The sequence below is a fragment of the Vicugna pacos genome, chromosome 26 (assembly GCF_048564905.1).
Source record: "Vicugna pacos chromosome 26, VicPac4, whole genome shotgun sequence".
In the NCBI taxonomy this organism is placed as follows: Eukaryota; Metazoa; Chordata; class Mammalia; order Artiodactyla; family Camelidae; genus Vicugna; species Vicugna pacos.
The window spans coordinates 3246311-3268074 of NC_133012.1; the positions used below are offsets into that span (position 1 = coordinate 3246311).

The 21764-nt window shown below is 39.7% G+C and overlaps 1 protein-coding gene across 1 annotated transcript; it reads right to left on the reverse strand.

Moving 5' to 3' along the window:
- Window positions 1–162: 162 nt before the first annotated feature.
- POLB (DNA polymerase beta) lies at window positions 163–21713 on the reverse strand. Its single transcript, XM_006215148.4, has 14 exons — window positions 21474–21713; window positions 21145–21202; window positions 18740–18806; window positions 15282–15356; window positions 14618–14676; window positions 13180–13229; window positions 11342–11393; window positions 9751–9805; window positions 9581–9653; window positions 8383–8453; window positions 7659–7745; window positions 2009–2073; window positions 1418–1557; window positions 163–407 (listed from the first exon to the last, which is right to left on the reverse strand). The coding sequence occupies exons 1-14, from the start codon at window positions 21532–21534 to the stop codon at window positions 313–315; spliced, it is 1008 nt and encodes a 335-aa protein (XP_006215210.1). The 5' UTR covers window positions 21535–21713; the 3' UTR covers window positions 163–312.
- Window positions 21714–21764: the final 51 nt, after the last annotated feature.

Genomic DNA, 21764 nt, shown 5'->3' on the forward strand with positions numbered 1-21764 from the left:
ATGTGGTTTATAGCCTAAGGGCAGAAAAATGAGAAAATAAAACTTCCCATTTAAGATCTGCTACCATCTCGTCTCTTAATTCTCTCTTACTGACCCTTAGCAAACTGTGATCACAAACAGTACATGAATTTAAACATATTTGCTAATAAAATAACAAGATCATCTGATAATAATACAAGAGGTTTTATTGACTATTAGTGCAAGCTACAGCAGGAAGAAGAAACCATTATTTAAAAACACCACAGACCCTTACATAGCGAAGGATAAGAAATAAATTAAGACCCCTGTGGGGCTGTGCCTGGGAGGACGGCCTCATTCACTTCGGTCCTTGGGTTCCCGGTATTTCCACTGGATGTAGTCAAAGATGTCCTTCTCACTGTCCACCGGCAGGGGCTCCCCAGCAACTCCTGCAAGGGGACAGAAAAGCACCTTCCTCCTGAACAGGTCTGGGCTCTGGTTACAGAGGGTGCACGTCTGAGAGCCATATAAGACTCACCATCAGAAGAAAAACATGAGTCACCAAGCCACTAAAACAAGACATGGACCACCCCCATCCTCCCCCACGAGCCTGGTCCGCACCGTGTCACACGTGGTGACCGGGGCTATGAAACGAACCCGAGTATGCTGACTCTGACCATCTGAAGTGCCCCCAGTTCATGGCCTTCCTCTCCACTGGACCCCCACCGTAGTTACCAGGTGTCAGAGAAAATACTGGAGTGAGTTTCTCTGTAACTCAAATGTGGTCCCTGGGCTAGCAGTGAGGCACCACCAGCCTACCAGCAATGCAGAAGCCCACGCCAAGCCCACTGAATTAGAATCTGCATCCATGGGGTCCTCATGTGGTTTGCATACACACTGACTTGGGAGAAGTCCCGCCCTCGTCTACCAGGGACGAAAGCCCTGTTTTACACTTTGATGACAAAAAGACAAAAATCTTCCTTTTCCTAGCAGAGAACAGTAAACCACACAGTATATTGTGAAATGTCAACAAGATCTATAAAACAGAGATTAAGCAATCCTTACTCTGGAAACTTGAAAAGCTTGGGGCCGAAGCTACCACGTTTGGCCTGGCACTAAATGCAATAAAACCCGGGCTCTTCAGAAGTCTTGGAAGTACATTTAAAAAGACAGAAACACTTGAGATCAATAAGATTTTTTTTTACTGACCATCAAAGGTAGAAAGGATTTAATCCATTTTTAGCAGAGCTAGAAATAAATAAATCTTGTCATCATGGGCCTTCAGTTGAGGGCTTGGAAGCACCTATGGATTAAAGCCTCTTTTGTTGCCTGAGGGACTAACAATACTAAAGAAACTACAATTACCCGGTACAGTTACTTAAAGGCTTTTTAGAAAAACCAATTTGCTAAACCAAAATATCCAGATGCCTGTGATTATCTCTAAGACACAAACACTCACCAGTGACGCCCAGGGGACGGATTGTGTACTCGTTGATTGTGAAGCCTTTTTCGAGGGCATGAGCTCTCATGTTCTTATTGAAAATATCACTCCCAGTGAAATAGAGGACACCGCAATAATATTGATCCTTGGGTATCAATCTAAAAAAAAATTAATAAACAACTGACTTTTCTTTTACTAAACATTTCAAATTTAGCAAAAATAGGACTTTTAAAATTGATGAGGCACAGAACATCTAAAATAAGTCTATGTGGTCCTGAAGGGGAGACTGCCATCAGGTAGACCCTGCAAATGACCTCAACCTTGTAGTCAGCTGAGGTGGGGAGGGAGGCAGAGGCGTATCACTATGACAACCGACTCTCCCCAGGCAGGGTCTACTCTGAGCTGCGGAAGGCATCGTGGTGAGATGCAAACCCAGAGAAAGTAAAGGAGATTCTGCAGTCATGTCGGGCTAGACATCGTCTACTGCAGGAACATATGGAACTTCAGAATGAAAGGGGGCCCAGACATTGATGCAAATTCCAAGATACATGGGATGGGACGGGGAGAGGGAAAAAGGGAAAAAGGTAATAGGTCAGTTTTGAGTCATACCTGATGTCAATTCTCCGGTGTGGATACACCTTTTCATCATTTTTACCGGGAAGCTGGCAAACACCCTAAAATGGATATTTAAAATAATGCTGAAAGTTTTTTTTTAACTTAAGGCTTAATTTGAATCAAACATTGTTAAATGTGAGATTATTGGTGCTTTAAATGGAGGCCGTTTTAGAATTCTGAGCACTCTTAGTAGCTTTTCTATGCACTAAATATTACCATCCCCTTCCTACCGTACTTCGTGATAATTAAAGAACTGCAGGAAACAGTAGCCAAAGATTCTGGTTATGAGGATCTGGCTTTTGTGTGATTCTAAACAACAAGCTAATCAAGGAAAGCATGAAAGACAGAAACCAAAACAAACAGAAAAAAGCAACTTGGAAGAAGCAATGATTATTGAGGGAGAAGAAAAGAGACACCAAAAATATCAGTAATGTTCTCAGATAACAAGATATTTTATTTATGCAATAAGGGCAGAATGCTGCAGAAAAAGAACACACAAGGAAATGATTTAAATCAAAATTAAAAATATGATAGAAAAATTTGAAACTGTGGGAATTGCCCAGAAATTAGAAAAGACAGAGATGAAAATTAAGAAAAACTTAAAAGATTAAAAAAATTAGGGATTAAAAAAAAGAAAGTTAGGGATCATTTTCTTCCCTCTCTACAGGTGACTTTTCATGATATCTCTGCACTTTTCGAACAAAAATGATCAAGGTCTGTTTCATTATGTTTTTCTTTTCTAGAAAAATTGAGAAAGTTTCTGGACTGGGCCGCAAACCATGAATGTGTAAAACACACAGGGGACAGGCTTCTGGTACACGTGTCACTAAAAGCCATACTTTGCATGCAGCAGCACACAAAAATTAAAATCTAAGTCTAAAGCGGGTGTTTTCTGAATATGAAAGCAAATATGTGTATGACTGGGACATTGTGCTGTACGCCAGAAACTGACACATTGTAACTGATTATACTTCAATATAAAAAAGTAAATAAATAAAAAATAAAGTGGGTATTTTCTTTAGCTACTGCTATGGCTGACAGATTAATGAAAGCTGTTCATCTTCAAATTCTGAAACCTCCCTTCTCAGGCACTAACAAGTTCCAACTCAACCTTCAAATGGAATTACTGTGAGGCACTACCTTGTGGATAAGGACGCTGGAACACCAAAAGCAGTAATCTCAGTGTCTGTCACATCAGTAATAGGATTTCATCTCATGGCTTTGTTCCTTTCCTCAAGGCTAATTTTATTTCCTGCGTTCTTTTCTGAAGTGCCGATGTTAAAGAATTTCTCTGTATTACTATAAATTCTTTATTACATTAAGTGGATTAGTTTTGTTTGCCATTTCAATTAGGTAGCTTCATGCCCAGTGTCTGAAATAAAACCCTTTCATTTCCCCAGCGTGGCCAAGGTGTCTTCTATTGTCCTGTAAATCCTTCCTGTAGATATGCTACAGAAGAGCTTCCTCCGAGGCCAAACTTGCACAGAATTGGAGTGGTACTCATCATATATAAAGCAAATAGGCAGAGGAGATTTTTTTTTTCTTCCAAATGTAATTTTATTACACTCACAGGAAGAATAGCTGAATTAACTAAACACTACACTGGGGGTAGGGTATAGCTCAGTGGTAAAGTGCCTGCTTAGCATGCACAGGTCCTGGGTTCAATCTTCAGTACCTCCATTAACAATAAATAAATCAAATTACCCATCACCAAAAAAAGAAAAAGAAAAAGAAAACAAAGCAAAACAAAAAGACCATGATGTTACAGGAAGATCTGGAGTAACCCTGGGTTTCCTGAGGTTTAAGGACTATGAGTTTAAAGGAATTCATGTTTTGAAGAGAACTGAAAAAAACACACAGATGACTGCATCTTTAAAACTATTTAGTTGGTGGTTTTAGCAATGACAGATTCTGACTGAAACCAAGTGGATATGGAGTGAAAATGGTTTATCCCACTGGATTCATTTTGCAGCCAATTTCCTTTCAGAAACCCAGGAATCTTAACTTCATTGGTTATCTCTGCTAGTGTTCGTGTACTCAGGGTCACAGCTCTGACTTCCGTCTTCCTGGCTTTTCTGAGATACCTGCTTGGCTAACTCCCTCACCGCAAGCCTTCCCCCAAGTCTCAGCTTCTCAATAAGGCCCTCCTATTTAATGCTGCCTCCTGCACTTCACCCCCAATTCCCCGCTCTCTCTTTAAGATATAGTACTTATTATCCTAACCTAACATGCAATTTGCCTGCTGAATATACTGAATGTTCATTGTTACCTTGTAGTCCCTTCCCACACCCCTCAAATAAGAATCCTACTTAAACTCACTGATCTGTCCCACGTTCCTAGAATGATGCCTAGAATTTAGTAGATGCTAAGTATCTGCTGGACTGGGTTTTTTTTTTTTAACATTTATTTATTATTTTATTTGTATTCATTTATTTGGGGGGAGTAATTAGGTTTATTTCTTTATTTTTAATGGAGGTACTGGGGATTGAACCCAGAACCTCGTGCATGCTAAGCACACACTCTACCACTGAGCTATACCCTCCCTCCCCTGGGCTGGTTGAATACACTGTCTCATCCTACAGACACTCATCCTCCCAATTCTGTTCTTTCCCAGCACCATCCTCTCTTTCTTTCCCTTTTTCTGTTCCCCCAATTTAATCCGTTCCAGATTACTACCTTCCTCTAACAAATCCATTTCCAAACAGAAATATATTATTTTTGTATTATTATTATTATATATTATATTAGTATAACATGGCACAACTCTTTGAAGATTCAGGACCTTCAAAAGATATTTGTACAAACTCTTCAAAGTTTCCACGTATATTACTTAATTTGATCTGCAAAAGGGTTCTCAGACATAGGGCGAGGACATCATTTTATAGATCAGAAAACTAAGGCCTTACAGGAGTCAAGCAACTTGCCTAACATCACACAACAAACTGGTAATGGAGGTGAAAGCTGTCGTGTCCTTTGTACCCGAACCTACTCACCTACAATGCAGTATATCCACACCCATCCTGTCTTTGCAACACGTGCAGATCACTTCTTACTGCCTCCACAGTCAAATGATTTGAAAGTTGACCTGGAGTGCCTCTCATCCTAACAAATACTAATTACACGTCAAGACAGCAGGCATTTTTGAAGCTTCAGCAAGTACGTGAACCACACACGTAGGGGATCCCAACTTGGTACACAAACCACCCACTCGGATGGATTCCTCTGTCACAACATAAAGGCCTTAGCTTCTCATAACGTCAGGTCTGAGCCGGCTGACTCTGCAGCATTGCTGGGAGTTGCTGCCCAGAGCCAGCGACCAGGAAGGCAATTAAAAAGGTAGAAGCACTTTTTGGTAATCTCTACAGTATTCTGCTGCGCTCACAGGGCTCCAGAGGAAAGACCCACCGAGGCTGTGGAAACCCAGTAGCAAGAAGAGCAGGGAAAATTACCAGCTGGTGGGCTGGGTATAACCTGCAAGGGAAGGGGGGTACACATGTTCCTGGTCGCTCGCTTCCCCAGGAGAGAGTCCAGTGCCCGTCACAGAGATGGCCACTGGAGAAGAGGCTTAGGCCAGGGGGCTTCTCAGAATATGCTAATACCAGGACACTTTCCTACTAATGTTAAAAAAAAAAAAAAACCAACTTGTCTAGCACGTAGTATTTTTAGAATTCTATCTGATTGAATGTTATTTTAATTTTTTTTAATTGAAGTACAGTCAATTACAATGTGTCAACTTCTGGTGTACAGCACAACATCCCAGTCTTGCATATACATACATATGTTCATTGTCATATTCTTTTCCATTAAAGGTTATTACAAGATTGAATGAATGTTCTTTAAATGTAAGATTAATGCACATTCATTTTGAGTGAATCAAAGTCAATGTAAATTTAAAGGGACGTCCATGAAGCATTTACAAACTCCATTTTAAAATAACATCTCATATGTGTACATACTTTTGGACATAGAGGAAGAACTCAAAACCAGACAGATTTGGGAGATCATAGATTTAATTCCCAAAGACTGTCTAGCATTTTTATTTTTTACCTTTCCCACGGTTCTTTTGAAGATGTTGATAAAGTGTGACCAACTCAGGCAATACACTTCTATAGCCCATTAAAATCACCATGCTAATATAACGACCTGGGTTTTTTTGTATGTATGATTAAATATACATAAAATTTATCATTTTAAGTATTTTTAAGTGTGTGGTTTCTGGGGCATTAAGTACATTCACATTATTGTGTAACCATCACCCCCATCCGTCTCCAGAACTTGTTCATCTTCCCAAACTGAAACTCTGTCCCCATGAAACTCTCACTCCCCCTCCCATAGCAAGGACCTCGCAACCGCGACCACAACCACCTTTCTATCCTCTGAGCGCCCTGGTAATTTAATTATCCATCTCACCCATCCTTTTCTACTTTCGGCTAAAACCGTCAAATCTAGGCATTGAGACTCCTGCTAATTTTGGTGTGTCCACTCTCCGAAAGCACAGCCCCTTTCCTTTCAGTCACATAACTCAGGGAAGGGGGAGTATGGAGAAAACAGGGTCCACAAGGTGTATTTAAGTGAGCGGCAGGTACAGGTAAGCCTTCAGCACCTTAGTCCTAGATTTCTATTGGCTGTCCTGTCAGTGTTTACACGGGGCCATCTGTTCATCTGTGTTTTTTTTTTAATTGAAGTATAGTCAGTTACAACGTGTCAATTTCTGGTGCGCAGCACAATGTCCCAGTCACACACATACACACACACACATGTATTCGTTTTCATATTCTTTCCATTAAATGTTGTTACAAGATACTGAGTATGGTTCCCTGTGCTATATAGAAGAAATTTGTTTTTTATCTATTTTTTATATATATCAGTTAATATTTACAAATCACGAACTCCCACATTTATCCCTTCCCACTCCCTTTCCCCTGCAGAACCATAAGATTGTTTTCTCTGTCTGCGTATTCATCTGTTTTTATTCCGTTTGCCATTTGTCTTGAATCCTCAAATCTTACTTCGTTAGGAAGACTGCAGGATTTTGACAGTTCGTCAAGATGGGTTTCACTGTGAAAATCTCTGCAAGTCCCCCCACCCCAACTCTCCTCTTAATCATCTCACACAATGTGTCTTCCCTCTCCCTTCCACTACATTCCCTGATTCCTTCTTTCTTTGGTGTCATGATAGATTAATACTCTCCAGACAATTTTTTTTAAGGTTTATTTATTTATTTATGTTAATGGAGGGATTGGGGATTGAACCCTGGACCTGATGCATGCTAAGCACGTGCTCTACCACTGAGCTCTACCCTCCCCTCCTCTTCAGACAATTCTAATCTCACTATTAAAAGATTCTGAGTCAAAGAATATCTGCTATTTCAGGGAAAAACTTACTATGTGTCAAATTTCTGATGGATATTTAAAAAATAGTAGATTATGCCTAATTATTTATTCCAATGCCACAGATTGCTTACAAGTAGGGAATTTAAAACAAAACTTTCTGAAAACATTCTCAGGTGGGCATCCTGCTGCGTCTCCTGCCCTAAGGTCAGGATGTCCTGTTCACTGACTGAAATACCGAGCAGCCCTGAGGTCACACACTGAACGGGCTCCAGTGGTGTTTTTCAGAGGTGTTAACTCAGGCGAGTACTTACCATGAACTTTGTTTCCCCTTTTGACAGTGTGTCTGTAATAAAATGGACCTTTTGTAACTGCTCCACAACACGATGTAGCAGCTTTGGCTGTAGAATCATTAATTAGGGAATAAGAAAAAAAGCGATTACTTGGTTATAGCAAGAAAGTATTTTTAACATGAGTTTTCTCATGCTGTCTGGAGGAATGCCTATTTTCCTCTGTTCTGAGTATTTCTTTTTCTAACAGAAAATTTACCTTCTCAAATGAAACCACTACTTTTCAGCAATATCACGATACCCTCAAATGAACATCATTTGTGTTTATCTATTTCATTAAAGAAAAAGTTAGCTGCTTCATCTTTCAAAGGTATGTATTACAAAATCAAAAACATTTTGCCTTCATTGGGTCTTCTAAAAGACATGAAATTTCTTAATTCAATTTTTTTAGTAGAAAAAGACTTCTTTAATGAAACCCTGAATTACACTGGGTATATCTATAAAATATCTATACATCTCACCTTTTTCAAATGTTAGACTGTCCTGCCAGTTGTGTGGAAAAATTATGTGTATCCCTTCCAACAACTTAGTTTGCCTTTCCCAGAATTCAATCAGTACAAAACATTCCAACTGACTTCCAGAAAGAGTAAAACAAAAATGCATTCTGAAAATATCCAACTATCATTTTAAAATGATTAATTCACTGCTGTGGAAGACTGATGACATCTGATGATAAATTCTGAAGTACCTGTTTGGCTGATTCAGAGGTAAAGCTTGGGTGAGTCAGCAGAACATCCATGTCGCCACTGGACTCTGCACCTGTGACAGCAGAAGACGTGCATGGAATTCTCCGTGTGGATTTACCAATTAGGCAAACGTAGGACCACGGTGATGACACACACGGAAGAGCCTTACTTCTTAGAGCCTAACTTTCTATTTCACACTGTGCTTCATTGTCAGAATTAATTAAAAGACTTCAACTTTCTGCCCAACTATTCAGGTATATAAATGTAAACAGCAGAAATCTGGGATAATGGTAATTGACATTAGATATACAATGCGTACAACCGGTTAAATATTATTAAAAATGCATCTAAATAACTACTCAATAATGAGTAAAAACAACATTTAAGTATAGCCTTAAAATACATCTAGGAGCACTAAATATCCAAAAACCTCAAATAAAGCAATACATTCTAACCCTATGAAGGTTAATCAAAAAATTCAGTTCAATTCTTAGGAATGAATTCATTTAATGAACAGTGGTAACAATTACTGTACGAGTATCATGGATAAGAACTCTAGGTTCTTACAGCAGCTACCAGAGAATTTCTGACAGCCCACAACCACTTTCTAAGCAGAACTCCAGAGGCGGCCAGAGGTTTAGTCAGACATCTATTCTGAAGTTTTAAATAAAGTTTTTCCATTTCAACTTTTTAACTTAATATAATTTTAGTTATGCTTCCAAAATTCGGAGCCAATAAGAGACCAGGATTGTGTGGTTCTCACTTTGCCCACAGTCACATAGTGAAACCAACTGAAGAACCTGGTTGTTGCGAGAATCAGTTTTGAACTGGTGTTTCTAGGCCATTAAACTTAAGAGTCATTAGAGAAAACAAATAAAATAAAATAAAACAAACAAACAAAAACTACCCACAGCTTCACTAGCATCTAGCCAGACAACCACTATTAGTATTTAATATATACAATTATTTTATACATTTTATTAAAACTAGTCATTAAAAAAATCATCCTATAATAAAGTCAGGATCTAATTTTTAATACATATTGCCATTTATAAACAAATGAACTTAGCTAATACTATTGGATCTTACAGTAAATCTATGAAGTAACACAAATTACATCTCTTTAATCCGGGTTTTTCATATATACTAGGCAATTTTAACATCAAGGCATGGATAACCTAGGATTAGGAAGTAAGTTACCTCTTCTGAAACTGCCACAGACTGTAGCAATGTATTCAGAATCCACTTTTTTAACTTCATTTAGTACAATATCCTAATAGAAGAAAAATTAAGTTAGTATTCTAAAAATGGCTTTTCACCAAGTGACATTGTTAATTCTAATCAAAGAATACAATTCAGCATGCTCTTACTTGCATTTGTAACATCTCTTCACGAGGAATTCTTTTCTCAAAGTCCTCAAAATATCTATAAAGACAGAATACGTAGACAAAAGGTTTTTGTGAAATTTAAATCTTAAAAATTAAACTGACTACCATATCAAATGTTCTTATGTAAGCAGATCCTTCAAAAATCAAGACTAAAATTTATTAAGAAGACAAGAGTAAAACTGGGGGGTGGGGAGAGGTTTATTCCTTAACTTGGATCAAAATCCTGAAATGTCATGCTTTGTGATATTCCAGACGTTCCATCTAGATTTACTTTAAGTAAACTTCACATTCATATACCAAGAGTAAATATATTTGTTAGTACGTCCCAAGTTAGACTGCCCCCTACTGGCAAATCAAGGGGTTACAGTTCATTGCTCTTAAGTCCTGAGAAATTGTTTTTTAAAATATTATCCTACAATATAGATAAATGAAGACAACATTAGGCAAGTAAAAGAAGCCAGTCATAAAAGCCCATGTATTATATGATTTCATTTACATTAAAAATTCAGAAAAGGCAAATCTATAGAGACAGAAAGTAGATTAGTGGTTGCCAGGGGCTGGGGAAGGAAAGGGCAGCTGGGGAGAAATGGAGAGTGACCAGTAACGGATCTGGGCTCTTCTGGGGATAACACAAATGTTCCAAAACTGACTACAGTGCTGGTTGTACAACTCTGTGAATTTACTAAAAACCACTGAATTGTACACTTCCAACAGGTGAATGATACGGTATATGAATTGTATTTCAATGAGGCTGTTTGAAAAATATTATCTCAGTATTAAACAACATTGAAGAATGATAAAGTGACTGTTCAAAACCAATTCTTACAACAACCACGTTCTTCAGAAGACTTAATGCAAAGAGAGTGAGAACCACACCATCCTGATCACTTCCTGCTCAGTTTAGGTGGGGCAGCCTGCGTGTTATCACATTGAGGAAACCATCAACAGGGAAGTTCAGAAGGTAATCAGGACTGAATGAGTAACAAGGCTGTAGAAGACGAGGAGGTCCATGTGTACAGAGCTTATGCCCTATGCATCGCAAATAATCAATTAGAAAGTGATTTATGATGCTGACAGACCACATGTCTACTAGTTATTCCTATTCCATTATTTGGGAGTCTGGGGTTTTGTCTCTTCCTTTTATTAAAAAAATTTAGCGTTTCATGTTCATGTCTAGTCTTCTTACGCAGACTCTAAACTTCTTAAGAGCCATATCAAACCTGTTTATATCCTCACTTCAGACCTAGTGCGGTGCTGTCTGCAATGTAAGTGTGAAATAACACCTGCTGACTGACTGAAGCCCTCAGTTCTATGTATTTGAAGAGGAAGCTCCCAGCCAAAGTCAAGGGAATGAGGGATATACTCAAAACAAGCAAACAAACAAGAAAGCAACAACAAAACGTGTGAATTCAGGCACATTCCCTACAGAAGTCTCCAACAAATGTTAGCATTTCTGAATAGTAAAATGGTTGTGTTTAGCTAAGTTTGAAGACTTATTATGGTGTATGAAGAATGGCTATTAAAAATTTTTACTTTTATATCTCAAGTGTCAAAAGAAAATTTGCTATCTTACTTTAGCCCAATTCGTTGATGATGGTTCAGTTTATCTTCATTTTTTCTGAGATCTGTATAGAAGATAAAGTTGAGACACATATTTTAGAAAAAACTTTTAAATTCAGTGATCCTTTTTTCAAAGAACTACCTGGAAAACACACTGTAATGGTTTTGAAAATACAATGAAAAAAATGTTCAGATATTAAGAACTAGATAAAAGTGATTCTTCAAATCAATTTAGTAAACCTAACAGTTGATTTCATGATCATTTTTTATTTACTGAATCAAAATTTCAATTACAGTTACAGAGGCTAGTAAATAAAACTTACCAGGATGGTACCAAATTTCACTGACTAGAGCAAAAAGGAGCCTCCTAAGAACCTATATTGCTTAGTTTATGGTAAATAGTAGCAGAAGTTCATTCATATTGTTCATTTTTTCATTTACTCCTTCATTCAATTAGTATTTATTGAGTACCAATTTCAGCAGATCCTATGCTAAAACTCCTGTTGAAAGGAGAGGTATTATCATCATTTTTTAATTTAAAAGATGTCATATCTTAAATTATAAGTGACTTAGTTCCATCTGGGCATTCCTTCCGTGGCCATGAATACAGGAGGGGGCCTTGTTAAAGGAACAGCAAGGTAAGTATGCTTCAAAAGGAGTTCCTCTTGTCACCTTTATATTCACAAACATGAATTTTCTCTGGAGGTGTAAAGTGGAGAAAAATAAACTCTTTATGCTACATGGAGCACATAATATTTCTCATAGTTGTGTGCACACAGAAAACATTAAAGTAAATGACAGAAATATTGAGTTTATTAATATAGGAGAAATATCAATAGTTGTATTACGTATCTGTAAATTGTGAAATAATGTAAAAACCATTACAGTAAATCCTTGATACTCCCAAGGGATGCAACTGAATACCTCTGAGAAACAAATTCTTGACCTCTTTAACCAATATTTCACTCAGATAAACTACACATGCCACAAGCAGAAAGGCATCTCCAGCTATGTGATTCACACAAATTCTTAACTTAGTAATATTACTAATTAATCAAGCCTCTTAAGTCAGTTACTATCCTTAAGTACTTATTAGGTACCAAGCACTCTGCTAAGTCTTTTACATACATTATTGCTTTAAATCAAATGTGGGAGAAATTATAAGATTTTGTAGCTAAGAAACTGAAGCATTACAGTCATCCTTGCCAACACAGTGGTGGAGACTGGATTCAAACCCAAGTCATTCTCTACAATCTGTCCACCTAATCATTTGGGTTGCTTACAAATAGTTGAACCTACAAATATTAATCCCACAGAAGCCACAGATGTGCTGTAATGACTCCATATGGTATACATCCTTGAAAACATGAAGAGAGACACCATATTTAAAAGATGGCTATATCAGATTTAAGGGAAATGTTTTATAATTACTTGACTTCTATATCACTTCTTTGAAAGCAAAAATTCCTTCCATAAGCATTGCAAGCCTCCGACAGAACTTTTGCCAATATACATAACTTGGCTTTTAGGCTGAATGTGTAGGACTTTATGGTCTAAAATTTTATTAAAGAAACAAAAGCAATTTAAATAGTCTAAAAATCTGGAAATGAAATCACTGCCTTTAAACCAAGAAGCCACTTCTTGATTTTCTTCTGACTTATAAACCAAAACATGCTTAAAATGGGAATATAAACTTACACTTTATGTCTATTTTTTACTGTTAAAAAGAAAATCTTGTCACTCGTACCTACTAATTGAAAAAGGGTTTTTCAAGTTCCAGATTGTTAGCGCATTAATGATCCTTCAGGACCATATCTAACCTGAAGTTCGTGACCTATTGTACATACTTACCTTCTAATGTTTTAATTCCTTCATCTACAAACTTCCTTGCAGCAGATGGGCTACAAAGAAAGAAGATTATTTCAGTACCGAGTGAAACTCACGATCCTTGTAACAAATAACTAGTTATGTCTTTGCTTGTCAAACATAAAGAGTTACTATTGGGCTACAAAAGACCTGCTAAACTGTTGCGTGGTTACTTCGGTAACATTCAGTTTCATCCAAAGAGGTTTCCTGAAGCCTTAATCTAGGAAGACAATCATGAACTTAGACACGAAAAAGATGTCCGAGCAGCCTGGTGCCACGATGCCCGTGCAGTTTATTCATAAAACATACACACAGGCACTTGAAACTGTTCACCCATTCAGATGAGATCTGATGAGGGCCTACTACGTGTCAGATACTCTTCCAGGTGCTGAAAATACAGCACAAGACAGATAAGGGCCCTGCTCTTACCTACTTACATTCCCATGGGTAGAGAGAGACAGTAAACAGATGCAAAGAAAACTACCGGGTAGATGAATTAAAATAGGGTCGTATGACAGTGGCTGGGTCTACCTTAGACTGGGTGGTGAGGGAGGGCCTCTCAGGTATTTAGGTGAGATTTGAATGACAAAGAGCCTTTGTACAGAAACTGATACTCATATCAGGAAGCCAACTGGGCACAGAAATAATAGGTCTGAGTCGCAAGTCAGGAGACCTGGGTCCTATTCCTGGCTCTGCCGCAGCGGTCTCACGTTAAAGAGAATAATGTTAGCAGATGATGTCTAAGACGAATGCTAATATTTTATCATTGTCTTGGGTCCCCAGGGAGTCAGGCTCCTTTTGTATACGAGGTTTAGGAATTTAATATATTGTAAAATAGCTTTTATCAAAATGTTGCCATTCAGGAACCGTCATCATGTATCTAAAAGACCGCCTCATTCCATCAAGACAAGAGTTAGGTAAAGCATTCACTGCAGCTCTGGTATTTCGGTGTTCATCTTCACTCTGCCCAGTGCCAAGGGCACTTCTGCTAGCCCAAATTTAAGATAAAGATGCTTTCATTAAGAAATACCTGAGTGTTTGGTCCAAATTCTTACACAAGCTTGAATGTTTAAGATAAATATCACGCACACTGAGGCAAAAGAGGTAGATTCTGGAGGGAGTGATAAGCTGTCCACGGAGCAAGTGCTAATGGGTTTACAGGAAGGAGAGATGATTTTGGGCTGAGGACTCAAACTGAATCATGAAGCCGGTAATACGGGCCTTGAACGAGTCTTTTAGAGTACAGGCGGCTTGTGAAGGACCAGCCTCCAACACGTTAATTATGGAAGAGCGCGCTTCCCAGGCAAAGACATGGAGGTGGGGGGTGCAGGTTTTCAAAGGAAACAGCAGGTACTTCAGTTTGGCTGACATACAAAAATTAAACCAACCCTCTACTGTGTCTGCTTAAAACAGTAATTCTTACCCAATGCCACTAACTCGAGTCAGGAAATTGATGGATGAACTCGTATCATCCTGCCGAATCTTTAAGAAAAAAAAAAAAAGTCTAACGATGATTTAGGAATGCTTCAAGGGCTCAAATACTCTTATTGGCAATACACCAGTCAGCTAAGGGACTTGAAGAGCCGTTTACAGTCCCCTGGATAACCCGTGCAGAAGCGTTTCATACATAACCCCAGTGGGTACAGGTGAGTAAGATGGATGGAGATGTCCCGTCTCTAATTTATCCAACACTTTTAAAAGAGACCAGAAATGACAGAATTACTATCATCGTGGTGAAATAAAACAGTAAAAATGCTTGGGAGAGTTTAAGCATATACATTCTAAAAGATAACCATCACTGAGTCCAAGTTTATCACCTCCCTTCTGAATGGTACTGAAAATGGGGAGGTATTTCTATTACAGATGCTGACAGTCTCTTAAATGCCACGTAAAAATCAGTGAACACGTATAGGAACAATATTCAAAGTTTAAAATATAGGACACTTACAAAGCCATAAACACTACTCCCTTCTCCTCCTGCATCTCAGAGGGTGAGGCCATCACTCGCCCTGCAGCGGTGGTACATGACCGCTGCCACAAAGGCAGATACTGTCATCAAGCAAGCAAGCAAATAAATGAAATGTTACCTTTTCCAGTTTACGCAATTTTCCAGTAGCTAAAAACTCATCAATCTTTTCAGCAATTTTTGTTCCTACTCCAGGCTACGTAGAAAATCAAAAATACAAAAGTTACACAAATATAATGCTGACCAAATCACTAAAAGGTAAAGTAAGAAATGAGAAATGCAAAACAAGTGATCATCACATGACCAGCTTTGAAACAAAGGACACAGAAAATTGAGCACCAGTAAAAAGATGTCCTCCCAAAGGCAAAATGCTTCAGTGATCGACAAGAGAAGCCCTAGTGAGACAATTCTAAATGACTCTTTTTTAAAATTAATTTTTCTTGCAGAAAAATTAGAAAATACAGAGTTGCATAAAGAAAAATACTAAAATCACTTGCTAATTCCATCACCCTGAAAATGAAAATAACTTAACACTTAACATGTTATACACCGACTTTTTTGCTTATACACACACACACACACACTCCTACTTTCTTTAGAATCATACTGCTTTGTTAAGTGCTTTAACTTAAAAATGCATCATGAACAAACTTCCACATCAATAAAGAAATACAACTTAAAACATCTTTAATGACTGCGTAGTGTATCATTGTACGAATGTAACATAATTTACTTTAAAAATACTTTAAAAATACAGGAGAATATTTAGATGGTTTCCAATTTTTGATAGTATAACAATGCTGTCATGAACTTCCTCTAGAACAGACGTTCTCAAGCTGTTGCATACACCAGCATCACCTGGGGGACACGTGAAAACGCAGAATGCCAAGTCACACCCTAGAGTATCCGACCCAAGAGGCTGCATTTCTAACAAGTTCCCAGGCGATGCGGATGCTGCTGGTCTGGGTACCACACATGGAGAATCACTGCTCTAAAACTGCACAGGCCAACATGGTAGAGACCAGCCACAGGTGGTAATTTACACTTACATTAATCAAAATAAAAAATTCAATTTCTTCGTCACACTGGCCACCTTTCAAGAGCCCACAAGCCAAATGTGGCTCATGTTTACCAGCATTCCTCTAGAATACACGCTCTAAGACAGCAGAGATCCTATCTTTTTGCTGCTTTATCCCTGGCTCCTGGATGAATACCTGGCATAGAGGTGCTCAAAAGTTATGAGCTAATGAATCCTTGTATAAATGTATCTCTACTGGGGGGATGGTATAGCTCAAGTGGTAGGGCGCATGCTTAGCATACACACACAAGGTCCTGGGTTCAATCCCCAGTACCTCCTCCAAAATTAAATAAACCTAATTACCTCCCCTCACCAAAAAATAAAAATTAAAAAAAAAATCTCTGCTGGTTTCCTCAGGATAAATTCCTCAAAGTAGAACTGCTGGGACAAAAGATATACACATTTTGCCAACATTCTGCAACCTTATCCTTCCTTCAGAAAAGCTGTAAATAACCAACACTTTGCTCAGCAATAAATGAGTCTTTTTTCCCACATTTCTGTCCACACTGTGCATTATATTTGATAATGTGGTAGGCACTCACTATATATAGCACCTTGTTTGAATTTGCAACTCTGAATATTAGTGGAACATTTCTTCATGTTTATAGGTCGTTTTTAGTAATAAGCGTGCAACATGCATAACGTGGGCCAGTTACTTCCTACTGTCTCTTAGCCTTAAATTCACCCTTCTGTATTCTTGATTTATTTAAAGATTAATACCTGTCCCAAGACTGCTGAATGCGTATCTGAAAATAGCAATTACAAGTAGGAACAAACCAAATTTAGGAAGTAGGACAGAAAGGGGAAAGTACTGGGGTTTCTCATTTCCTCTATCACAAGATACTTACTGATCTGAGGCAGCTTCCAAACCTAACGTTAAAGGATAAAAGGCAAAACACTCATTTTGGAAACTGCAGATTACCAGGTTTTTGAGAAACACTCATATGCGCCAGAGAGGAGGTCTGTGATTTTTAAAAATAATGGTGACAAGGAATAATGATGACCTTTTACGAGGCCAGCCACATGCAAAAGCAATTTTGGGTGCTTCTGTGTCTTTGTCAGGGATACACCACAGGCTCAGATCTGGGATGAAATGCATCACGACATGTCAATAGTTTGCCTCTAATAAATGAGCAGGCTATCTGCAATTAACATGAAGACGGAAATTCAATGGTGATAAAAGGGGAACAGAAGAGATGCAGAAGTGGCTCCTGAGGTTACCACTGAGTCAGCTCACCAAGACAGAAGCTCAGAATGAGAATCTAATGTATTTACCACTTGCTTGGCTAGCCCACTGCAGGAGAATACACTGATGTGGAGAACCGTTTATGCCACAAGGATTTAAAACCCATACACCAGAGTGAATTTGTACTGAGTAATACATTCAAGGTAAAGCTGTGGCACATAATTAATGAGGATAACTTGTCACTCAGTCATAAGATGTACACGATTTATGGGAATGTTATGACTGCAAGGTGAAAATATAAGGACACTTATAGTTCACCCTCTAAAGGCTCACATGGGAAAATTAAGGACAATCAAATATTGATACCTAAATTCTAGAGGACTTTAGAAACACAGATGGGGAAAGAAAAGAAGGTGGTAACTGTCAGGACCTAGACTAATCAAAAGCCATGTCAGCTGGACACCTTTCACGAAAGATGAATACGACGTGGTCCTTAACCTTGAGGAACTTGGAAACTTGCAGTGAGATTTAGATGACAGAGAACCATCTATCAATAGGTAGACTTTCCGAGGATATTCTTGGTGATATTAATACAAATTAATGACCAAGAGATGCAGCTAAACCTTTAGAAGCTGTGAGACTACCAGCAGACAGGGCTTCATGGAAATTACAGAGAGCGGGGCTAAGTACCACCATATACAGAAGGGCTTAGTCATGCGCCTAGTGCTAGGTAAGATCTCTTTGGGAACACAGACTCTCACTAACTCACTGAAGTTCCTATACCTGGGGATCCTGGAAACACAGCTACGGAGCAGACACGCTAGTACCACTCTGATCATATTCTTTTTTTATTTTTTTTATTTTTTGGGGGGGTAATTAGGTTTATTTATTTATTTATTTAACGGAGGGTCTGGGGATTGAACCCGGGACCTCGTGCACGCTAAGCACACACTCTACCACTGGGCTATGTCCACCCCCTTCCCACCATACTCTTCTTGAGGACGAACATTCAAGCTGAAATGCAAGGTGAGAATGGGTATATATATATATATATATATATGGCGAAACAGAGAAAGGAAAATAACCACATATAGTTTTTAAATGTTTAAATCCACCCCCTTTCCCAATACAAACACTCTGAGCTTGAAAAAGTGTGATTGAAACAGCATTACTATTCCAAGAAAGCAGTGAAATCTGCTTGTGTGGGTCAAGGTAGCTTCAGAGGCAAATTCCGTTTTTTGGGGGAACCCACCAAATTTGCATATGCATGAGCCCTTCAGTCAACCTGCTGCTAAACTTACCAGCTTAAACTTACCAGCTTCTTAGCTTCCGCTCCACTCTTTATCTTCTGTGGGTACTTTGCTATCACAGATGCTGCTTTTCTACAAGTTAAAGGAAAAAAGAGGAAAACCAATTAGAAATCGAGTGAGGTTTCAATTTTTCTTAAACTGGGATAATACGCATAAGAGCAAATATGCAGCTTAAACTCACTAAGATAACTAATTGTCCACATCCGTGTAAAACTTTAAAAAGTCAATGAGCTGACAGGACTCCTGCATCTCTGACTCTTAAGAATCATGAAAATCTTCACATTTGAGAATAATACAATTTTAACTGTATATGTAAAACTAAGGAGAGTCAGGAAATCAGTAACCTTTCCTTTTTGGGATTAACTGGAAAACATCACTGAATTTTTTGTTTGTTTGTTTTTAATAGCTAATTTTTAGAAATAGTTCGTAACTCTCTTTCATAAAAAATGTGTAACCTAGTAGTATTCAAACAACTAGATACCAAACTGGCTTATCTATGGTCATTTTTAAATTCATGGTTTAAAACTGTATCCCCATGTCCTTCTGCCGGTCCTTTTCATCTGTCTCATCTCAGTTCCACATAAGGTAGTGACCTGTGACCCTTGTCCATCTCCACACACACCCAGCTCAGTAATCTGGTGACAGACTGGGGACACCCGGGGAGCTCACCGATGGTACCCTCTCTGTCATTTCAATGCTAAATGCCCTTTAGCGTTGATGCTGGTACAAAGCAACAGTACTTCTAAGTCTAAAGCATGAATATTGGATAGTCTTTGGAGAATTAGTTTTTCATTCTGTTCTAGCACATACAAGCTTGAGATGTGGATTTCAACTTCTCTATCAGCATATTACTGATGACGCATCTGGAAAGGTAGGTTCAAGGCAGTTTGTGGAGGACATGTTTCAGCAAAGGCAAGCAGCGCCACATGACTGGCACTATGGCACAAAGCCTGAAAGGGAAGAATTAGATCTTGGAAGGCCTTGCTTATGCCCCGATGCTGCGGGGTTTTATCAAGGTAAAGAGGAAAGGAGGGGTGGGTTATAGCTCAAGTGGTAGAGAGCGCATGCTTAGCACGCACAAGGTTTTAGGTTCAATTCCCAGTACCTCCTCTAAAAATAAATAAACCTAATCCCCCCCCCCAAAAAAAGAGAAAAAATGGGGGAAAAAAAGGTAAAGAGGAAATATTTATTTAATATGGAAGAATGACAAGATCAGCTAACTATTTTCAAAAGAATACTTCGGCCACATGAAGAGGACTGTATATGGGGGTCGGAGGTGGCAGAGGAGCACGCAGGGTTGGGGGATGTAGGGCATCACCTGCTTCTCCAGACTTGTTTCCCACTCAGACTATATCCCTTAAGCAAACTGAAATACTGACTTTCTAGAAAACCGTATACCCCTTCATGTCTCAACACCTTGGCATATTCTGTTTCCCCTCTCTAGACTGTTCTTCCTCTCCCTTATTTCCTGATGGGCCCCTTTAAGAGTAAACACCACCTCCCTGAAGCCTGCTGAGACTCAAATGGAATATAGGGTTGAATATCTCTCTGATTTCGAGATCATCAAATGTGTGGACAACAGTGGCTTTACTTTATATAGGAATCCACAGGAGGTAAGGAAAGGGAGGAGTGTAACCAGTCTGTAATTATGGTGAGTGGGAAGGGAGGAAGGGAGTTGAGTTTTGAAAGAGTAGAGATAAATGTAAGAGAAGCTTGAAAATCTGAAGAAAAGCCCAGCGAGATACAGACTTGGAGTCTCCAAATGCCACTAAGCGCCTAATAAGGTGAGATGAGATGAGTGTCTAGTAAGATGAGCATTTTCAGAGGAATGGAAGGATGGAAATTACACTGAGATAAGGAATGACTGGGGATGAGGAATTCCAGGCAAGGAATACAGGCTATTCAAGGTTCACTGTAATGGAGAAAAGAGGTAAGGTGCTAGCTAGAGGGCAGAAGGAAGTTAGAAGTAAAGGGATGTGGCCTTAATGGCTAGGATCAGGCCCCTGGTGAAATCGACAAAGACAGGATCCCAAACGGTGAATGATCAGCCACAGATCAACCAGCTGGAACGATTTCCTTGAAATAAATCTATTTCATAGCACAGATCTCACCCGCTGTCTTTCACTGTAATTTAAAACCAAACTGCATTTTCAGTAATTCAAGTTTGATGACGGGAAAAATAAGGATCAGCCTATTCTCAATCAGAATAGGCAACTAATCAACTGATCCTACAGAGCTCTGCCCAAACTCTCCCAGAAAAAATCGCGGTAAGGTGTCACCAGAGTCAATACCCTGAGTTCTCGCTTTTTTTCCTCCCCCTGCAGATGGTCCAAATATCCACTGGACCCTCGTCCTGTTAACTGCCACACACCTGGAACGCACGGTACCCGAGAATGCCGCACCGACCCACCTGTAGGCATTGTACTTGTGGATAGCCTGGTTCACGTTCTTCTCAAAGTTTGCGAGTTCTGAAAAGGCAACGAGATGCTCCGGTGAACAAGAACCACGAGTAAACAAATGAGGACCGAGTTTCCTGGAAAGGGACTAACAGCCTCTTACGGGACAGTGGCCCCGGCTTGTACACCAGCCAGGCCAAGGGCAGCCCAAGCGGCCACGGAAGAGTCCCCGGCAGGGCTGACAACCAGCCAGAGGCGCTGGGCTGGGGGACCCGAGAGCAGGGAGGGAAGGCAGCGGGTGGGAGGAGAGGAGAAAGCCAGCGGCGCCCGGGCCGGCGCTCACCCGTGAGCATGTCGGTGATGCCTCCGTTGAGAGTCTCCTGCGGCGCCTTCCGTTTGCTCATGGTGGCCTGCACCCGAGGTCCGCAGGGCGCTCACAGCCAAGGCCTGGCCCCCTCTCCCAGCTTCAGGAGCGGCCGGGTCTTGGAGAGGGGGCAGGGGGCAGGACCGACCCAGCCGCGCCGAAGCCAGCGCGACTCGCTGAACAATGGCTGCCTCTGACAGGGGGAGCGGCGCGCGGCGCGGTGACGTCACGCGCTTGGGCGTGCCCGGGGCGTGTCCATAGCGAGGGGCG